We start from the raw sequence: 8785 nt of genomic DNA, 5'->3' as shown, positions 1-8785 counted from the left end.
GTCACTTACACTGTTTTTCCCAACCTGTATGAACAAACCAATTGACTCCTCCCAAGCCAAGAGGTCCGGAAGGAGCTTCGGATTTATGTTTGTCGCATAGCACAGAAAGAGTCTCAGAAAGAGAAAGTTGAAAGAGAGAGAAAAAGAAGAGGAAGCCATGGCAGAGGAGAGAGCTTGAAAGAGAGAAAACAATATTTATTTCTTCTTTCTTCTTTCTTCTTTCTCTTACCTTTACACTCTCATTGCTTTCTCATAATCTCTACTTATTTGAAACTTTTGCGGTATAAAGGAAGAACTGTGCATACTACCGTTTCTATCCTGGATTAGCTCAAGTTTTCTGCGAATTTGAATGAATTAACAGTTAGTAGTTGTTTGATCTTCTTCTTTCGGACTGGTGAAGAGGTAAATTACGATCAGAAATCTGTAATTCTCATGGCAATGGAAGAGATTGCATCATCAGCGGCTTCTGTTGTCGAGGATTCGGTCCAACCGATTGTAAAACGGATCAGCGATATTGATTTGGCATCAAGGAAGACAGAGGAAGATTGTATGCTTTCTCTCCCTTTCATCTTCTCCTTACTGATCTGGACATTAACTGTATCGTCAATAAATCATATAACATCTGAACTGCAATGCAACAATTAGATTGTTGATTATAATGATATTGATATTGATATTGATGTAGTTAGAAATGTTTCGTTTACGTTCAGCTCAAAGAAGATATGAAGCAGCTGGATGGTTAAGAAAGACTGTAGGAGTTGTAGGCGGTAAAGATTTGCCAGCAGAACCTTCAGAAGAAGAGTTTCGGATTGGCTTACGGAGTGGTATAATCCTTTGTAATGTACTCAACAAGGTTACACCTGGTGCAATACCTAAAGTACGTTTTGATTTATACACTAGTTTATTGCTTTCAGATTTTGCGATTTTCCCCCTATTATTTCTCTTATCTTCGTAATGCAAATATAGGTTGTTGAGGCGCCATTAGATAGTGTTGTTGTTCCGGATGGGGCAGCTCTCTCTGTATTCCAGTACTTTGAAAACACGAGGAATTTCCTCATAAATGTGGAGGAAATGGGTCTTCCAACATTCGAAGCCTCTGATCTAGAACTGGTATGTGGATGATGAATAATATTGTGGGGGTTGAGTAGTTGAGATGAATCATAATTCATCGTGATAATTGATAAATTTCAGGGTGGAATGACTTCGAGGGTCGTGAACTGTGTGTTATCCTTAAAATCTTATAATGATCGGAAACAGAATGTTGGAAGTAGATCCTTGAAGCTTGGGGGGAACATTAAGTTCACTAGCTCTGCAAAACAGCTTGTACGTAAAGGTTCAGAACCGTTTATGAATTCCTTCTCAAGAAACTGGTTGACTGAGAAGTCTGTTGATAGTTTGAACAATGAACAATCTGCATGTGGTTATCTTGATTTTGATCTCAATGAAATGGTTAGCCAGATTTCCTTATAGTTATCATGAATCAACTGTTTTTTTCCTGTAAATTGAATCAGTTCTCTTTTTCACATGATAAGTTGCAGGATAACTCTTCTTTGCACAATTTTGTCTCTGAGCTACTTTTGGACAAGAAGCCTGAGGAGATCCCTCTTGTAAGTTTATATGTTTTCTTAGATTTGCTTCAGTTGATCCAATCTTGAGAATAATATACTTTTTATGGATGTATAATTTTAACCCTTGTCAAAATATTTGTGAATGAGGATTCTTGTTATGACTTGCGCAGAAAGCATGTAAATTTACATTTAGGTTTTCAATTGTTGAAATCTTTTAAATTCTTTTGTGACAGATTGTGGAGAATATGATTGGGAAAGTCATGGAAGAGTATGAGCATCGGTTGATCAGTCAAATAGAACGGGTATATAGACACATTTGTTGTATTAATTGTCTGTACACATTTTTCACCAATGATATCTTGATGTACATTTGAATTTTTTTACTTGATTGCAAACCTTCTGGCCAATCTCACAAGTATTTCTCTTGCTGGTAAATTTGACAGGTGAAATCATCTATTCCTAGAGAAACAGGTCTTTCTAATTCCAATATAAGGCAGCTTATTCGCCACTCTTCTTTCGAAAAAAATGTGGTAATCTACTCTGCAAGTTTATTCACCTTTAGATAATCTTTTTGGAAAGTGGTATTTTGTAACAATCATCATCACTTATGAAAATTGACAAAGTGAAAGTTTTTAGTTTTATTTGACATTAGAAGTGTGATTGAACATTTTTATAGTGAAAAATGTGTGGAAAATTGTCAATTATTTTTTATTGTGCTATCAAAATTCTATTAGATCAATTTTTTTTTCCCAAATATATCTGTTTGATTTTTGTCACTTTTGCCAAAATTTAGATACCAAAAAAAGTTCAGTAAGATTGAGTGTAATATTGATGGATTACTAATTTGGCCTACTAATATTCTCCATTAGCATGATAATAAGAAAGAACATCAAGCAGTTGACAAAAGTTTTGAATTTTAGATTGTCTGCCCCAAAATAATTGTATTCCTTGTTTTGGTGATTTGATAGGTGAAATCATCTATTCCTAGAGAAACAACTGTCTCTGATTCCAATACAACTCGGCTTAAACTACAATCTTCTGAAGAACAAATCATGGTAGTTTTACTTCTTACTAAATCAACTATACAGTCTGTTTTTGTAAATTGCATTTCATTAAAATTGATGCCGAGAAATAGATAATTGCATGAAAAGACAAAAAATGAAAGAAAGATCAAGGAAAAGATATATGAATTTAGTATAGTTGACAGTATGTTTACTTATAATTTGATTGATTTTTAATTAATCTAATGATAATACAGCATTGAAACATATAAGTTAACTTAGAAGATATATAAAGCAGTTGATAAAAGTTAAAAAATGGATTGATTGGCCAAGAATAATAGTATTCCTTTTCTTGGTGATTCGACAGGTGAAGTCGCCTAGTTGTGGAGAAACATATATCTCTGATTTGAATCTCAGCCAGCCTATGTTGCAATCTTCTTCCCAAGAAATTGTGGTAACCTCCTGTCTGAAATTTTATTCACTTCTGAATTATCTTTTAGTATAATTGCCTATAATTCTATTAATGGATTAATACTAAACTTAATAAAAATATCCTATTGTCATTGGTAATTAAGAAGGAAGATATAGCAGTTGACAACAGCCTAAATTTGGATTGCTTGGCCAAGAATAATAATTGCATTAAAATATCAAAAGACCTAGTTTTGAAGCAACAATTGCTAGTAGAACAACAACAAAGAGATGTACAGGTACACATCAAATGTTCTATTAATGTACAGATTTCCCTGACTTCTCGAGTGACTACTCATTAGAAATGAATGTTCTAAATTCTGCAGAAAATACAACTCTCTCTTCAAATGACAAAAGTTGATATGCAGTCTTTGCAAACCAAATATCAAGAGGATGTCAACAATCTAGGTATGTTAAATAGTAAATAATCATGAAAAATATTTTCAAACAAAAAAATGTAAATAGCCATGAAAATAAAAATAAAAATTCAACAGGTAAACACATGAAACGTCTAGCTCATGCTGCTTCTTCATACCAAAAGGTTCTTGACGAAAACCGCAAGTTATACAACCAAATCCAAGACCTCAAAGGTAATATTAGCTTCTAGAGTCTATAGAAACTTAATAATGATGAGCAACTACAAATTCATCCTTCTTGTATATGTAGGAAATATTAGAGTTTATTGCAGGGTGCGACCATTCATGCCTGGCCAACCAAATGGTGTTACATCTGTGGATAACATAGATGATGGAAACATCACTGTTCTTTTTCCTCCAAAATACGGAAAAGGAGGGCGTAAATCATTTACCTTTAACAAAGTGTTTGGTCCATCTGCATCCCAAGGTTAGTAATCAAATTTTCTTTCATTCTCATTTTAGTTTGGAGAATCATTTTTTACATCTTTTTGCAGCTGAGGTATTCTCAGATACTCAGCCTCTCATTAGGTCCGTTCTTGATGGCTATAACGTTTGTATATTTGCATATGGCCAAACTGGATCAGGAAAGACGTATACAATGGTAAGAGATTTGATATTTATTTATAATAGGATGAATTTCTTAACTAACAAATTAACACCCATTGACAGACTGGACCAAATGAGCTTACTGAGGAAGGTCTTGGGGTAAACTACAGGGCATTGAGTGATTTGTTTCTTATCACTGAGCAGAGAAAGAATACAACTGCATATGAGGTTTCTGTTCAGATGATTGAAATCTACAATGAACAAGTGCGAGATCTCCTAGTAACCGATGGTTCCCACAAAAAATATCCTTTTATTCATCTTACCTGTCTTCTTATTTCCAGTTTTCTTTTATAAACGACTTATGCCATTTTATTTAAACCCAAAGAAACATAAAAAAAAAACAAGTGTTTCCTCCATATAGAGAATGAGAAAGAACACTCACAAAGAACATGATTGAGAGTTTCCAAATAATTACCGCACAAGAAGCAACCAGTGTTTGCAATTTGGCATGTACTTGTCCAGTTTATCCTTAGTAATTAACCTCTTATAAAAAGAAAACCACAAAATGATTTGATGCTTAGGGATAACCTTCGGAATCAGTGTTATTTCCATAATGTTCTTTTTGTGCTTGTATTGTTCACTTGACCATCAAGCACAGTAGAGATTCGTAACACTGGTCAAAAAGGAAACAATGTGCCAGATGCAACCCGCATGCCAGTTTCATCAACAGACGATGTTATCACTTTCATGAACCTTGGTCATAAAAATCGAGCAGTGGGTGCCACAGCCATTAATGACCGTAGTAGTCGTTCCCATAGGTAGCTAACTGCTCATTTCTTTGTTTATGTTTCAAGAAATTTTATCAATTCATTATCTAACGCATATATGCTTCCAGTTGCTTAACGATTCATGTTCAAGGAAGAGAATTGACATCTGGAACTGTAATATATGGTTGCATGCATCTGGTTGATCTGGCTGGCAGTGAAAGAGTTGATAAATCTGAGGTTGTAGGAGCTGCGTTAAAGGAGGCACAGCACATTAATAAATCTCTTGCTGCTTTAGGTGATGTAATAGCTTCCCTTGCCCAAAAAAATGCTCATGTTCCTTACAGAAACAGTAAGCTAACACAGTTGCTCCAAGATTCACTGGGTAATCAATCTTCTACTGTAACTTTTAGTAATAAAAATTTTAGATTTATCATTGAAACTAACTCGTTTTTCTTCCCACTTAATTCAGGAGGTCAAGCGAAGACTCTCATGTTTATTCACATGAGTCCAGAGCCAGATGCGATTGGTGAAACACTAAGCACACTCAAATTTGCAGAAAGAGTTTCTACCATTGAGCTTGGTGCTGCTCGTGCTAACAAAGAGGGTGGAGAAGTCAAGGAGTTAAAGGAACAGGTCAGTATACTCTTAACCCCTGCCCCTTACTTAGTAATAGATTACGATAATTGATTGATCCATTCCCCACCCACTTTCCTTGAGAAATCCTTCTGTTAAACTGTTTCCATATTGTATGCCACATAATAATATGAGGGGATGCTTCTCTATTCAGCCAGTGCCAATAACCCAATGGACGTTCAGAACCAATATGTATAGAGTTAATTGAATAAGTATAACTTTCAAATATTGCTTTCTCTCTATGATTAAGCATGTGACTTTTTATCTATTGATGTCTTGCCAAATATTATGGTTTCCTTGAGTGACAAAAGAGCTTACCATTTTTTTTATGATGGATTATGTTTCTACAGATTGCTAGTCTGAAGGCAGCCTTGGCAAGGAGTGAAGGAGAATCAGGGCATGATCAACAACCCAAATCTGGTAGCAGCTCAGAGAGACCAAAATCTAGGCCTTCTGTTTCTCCTACAATCTCTCGTTCCTCAAGTACTCTTTCAAGGCAACCGATGGAAGATGTTGGTAACATAGAGGTACTCTTTCTCTCTAAGAAACATAATCCATGAAAATCTCAGTTCATCAACTTTATATCCAAGTGGATACCAGATAAGTAACATGAGAATGGATATGATTTAGGCCCTGTTTGATCTTGGGTTATTTGAATAATGAAGTAGTTATTTAGGGCCTTAGGGGTATAATACATGATGATGAGTTGGGTTATTTGAAATTGGAATGATTTTGGTGCAGGTTAGAAACCATTTGGCATTGAAGTCAAATTCAGTAGTAGTAAGATGTGAGAAGGAGGTGGGTTATGGTGTTTGGGTTGATAAGGCAATGGTGAACAAACAAAATGGTGGGTTGGATAATTGGGAAGAAGAGTACATCAGAATGCAGGATTCTTCTTCTTCCAGTGGGAAACATGGGGGAGAAGATGACTCTGATGAAGTTGACACTGCAACAAGCTATTCTTCTGAGACTGATTCTCTTTCTCTTTTTCAACTCAAAGTTCATCTCTCTGTTCCTAAAGCTCAACAATTCTCTGCTCCTAAAGCCAAGAGACCCAATACAAAGCAAGCTAGTAAGGGCCAAGACAGGTATATATGTTTCACCTTTTATTACTCAATAATTGATTTGAATATATGACAGAAAAAAAAGTGATGTTTGATTAGAAAATGGATTTAATTGACATATAAATAATATATTTGTTATGCTTGTTGTTATTAACCAGGAGTGTAGCTTCTGCACCAGCTGCGATGCTGCGAAAAACATCGGTTTGTGCCGAAGGGAAGAGGAAAACCGGAGTGGCTGCGAAATGAGAATCGGGTGTGTAATTCATTGTTGTATATGAATGGGAATGAGTGATTATTATAAAAAGAAAGGAAGAGTATATATATATATATTCTCAATTGTATTTGGTTTCCTTTGGTCATGTGAATGATTTTCTGTACATTACACATATGGCTTAAGGAAAAAAAGATAAAGAGTGTGAGTGTGTGTATTTCATTTGTTTTTTCTTATGACACAATTTGGGTGGCAGTTACTGGTCAATGTGCTCCAATAGCAATAAACCCACAGGAGAGGTTATAGGCTTATAACCATATTTCTCTTCTTTTATGTCCAAATGAAAAAAAAAATCATAATTCAAAAAGGGAATAACAAGTGTTCTTATTGGTTTAAGTGTATATTTGTTTAATATATATATATATAATGATGCTTAATTTTTAAAATGTCCGGATTGCCGGTCGAGAGAAGTGGTTAATTTGGATACTTGGGTCGAATTGTGGGTTTACCCGTTTTTAAATTTAAAACGGTTAAAAATAAAATTAAAAATGTTAGAGGTATGTTTCGAACTTGCAACCTAACAAAAATAAGTACAACCTTTTACCAACTAGGCTACTAAATTTGATGAACGCAGGACGTTTTAACATTAATATAAATTCAATTTTTTAACTAACTAATTATATATAATGATGTTGAGTAAATGGATACTTGAGTCGGATTGTGGATTGACCCATACATAAACTTAAAACGGTTAAAAATAAAATAAAAAATGTTATCCGTAATTTTTTTCACAGTTTTTTATATTATTACTCGTGCAAATGCACGGGCTAAATGCTAGTTTGAAGAGTAAGGATAGGGAGCGGTAATTTGGTGGCATTAATAGGGTCGAGAATGATGTGTCAACACGTGATTGAACTTAAATCTAATAAAAAAAATTCATTTTTTAAGTAAATCACGTGCTGTCACATCATTTCCGACACCAAATGTTTGCTCTTTATCATTATTCTATTTTTAACATTCCGGATGTAAAAACCGAACAATGACTATTACGAGTTTTTGCGCTCTATAATTGATTTATTTAAATCATATAACTGTAGACTTAAAATAATTTTTTTAAGTATTATTTTAATATTTTAAATATTTTATCTAATTTGATACTTCAAATTTATTATTTAAAACTTAATTTTTATTAAACACATATAGTACAAACACATGAATGAAAGTAATGGGTGAAGAGAACAGTAAGATAACAGATCATTTTAACAGTTTTCCAACGGTAAAATAACAAAGCCTTTGAAACAGTAAAATAGTTTAAAACATCCTTTCATTATTCACCACAATTTCCACACATTTCACTCACTCTCTTTCTCTCTCTCCTATATTGTTCTATAATTATTACAATTTTCCATCTCTTTGTTCCGCCATGGCTGCAAAACTCAAATGGAAAGAAGCAATGATGAACAGAATACTAAAATCGAAACCCAACAACAAAAACATCGCATGTTATTCCCATCTATCATCTTTAACCAAATTTCCAATTCTTAAACCCAATCTTAAAATTTCTCTCACCATTCAATTCACCAAGAACCGCCTCCGCATGATCAAAGGATCCGAACAAAGACAAACAACAACAGCAACAACACCAAACAACAATTATAAGAAAAAAACTAGATCTTGGATCAAACCCATCCATCGTCTTACACGCAAGATAAGTTCCATCATCTACAGTTCATTCGGATTCAAGAAATCGTCTTCTCGTCGCCGGGATGACGTTAGCGACCGTGATGATGACGCGGAGGAGAAAAAGGAGAGAGGAGAAGGAGAGAACGACGACGAGTCATTGGAATACTTGATGTATAAATTATCACTGGCGTTGGATGGTACGACGTCGTCTAGGTACATTCCTTTGATGGAACTGTTGAAGCAGATGAGAGGCTGTGGTGGTGGAGGGAGGTTGGTTAGAGAGAGAAAGGGTAGGAGATCGTTTCATGTGTTTTCGAGGAGGAAGAGAAGGAGGAATTGGGTGAAAACAATTGGGAAGAAGAAGAAGATGACAGAGAAAGAAACTGTGGATGATGATGAGGAGGAGGAGGAGAGAGAAGATGAAGAAT

The 8785-nt window shown here is 34.7% G+C and overlaps 1 protein-coding gene across 2 annotated transcripts; it reads left to right on the top strand.

The window, feature by feature from the left end:
- Positions 1-207: 207 nt before the first annotated feature.
- LOC124916508 (kinesin-like protein KIN-14F) lies at positions 208-6993 on the top strand. Of its 2 annotated transcripts, none has more exons than XM_047457235.1 (21): positions 208-547; positions 711-877; positions 967-1110; positions 1192-1449; positions 1539-1607; positions 1802-1870; positions 2012-2098; positions 2537-2623; positions 2937-3023; positions 3145-3276; positions 3364-3445; positions 3532-3627; positions 3704-3880; positions 3948-4054; positions 4123-4301; positions 4656-4817; positions 4895-5148; positions 5236-5399; positions 5750-5926; positions 6141-6487; positions 6622-6993. In XM_047457235.1, the coding sequence occupies exons 1-21, from the start codon at positions 433-435 to the stop codon at positions 6707-6709; spliced, it is 3048 nt and encodes a 1015-aa protein (XP_047313191.1). In that variant the 5' UTR covers positions 208-432; the 3' UTR covers positions 6710-6993. The 2 variants fall into 2 exon arrangements, with proteins under 2 accessions (XP_047313191.1, XP_047313190.1); XM_047457234.1 differs by having other exon boundaries at positions 1533-1607.
- The last annotated feature ends 1792 nt before the right edge of the window (positions 6994-8785 follow it).

The sequence above is a fragment of the Impatiens glandulifera genome, chromosome 9, assembly GCF_907164915.1.
Source record: "Impatiens glandulifera chromosome 9, dImpGla2.1, whole genome shotgun sequence".
NCBI classification, from domain to species: Eukaryota; Viridiplantae; Streptophyta; class Magnoliopsida; order Ericales; family Balsaminaceae; genus Impatiens; species Impatiens glandulifera.
Note: the sequence above shows the minus strand (reverse complement) of the source record. Positions and strands in the feature narration are given on the sequence as shown.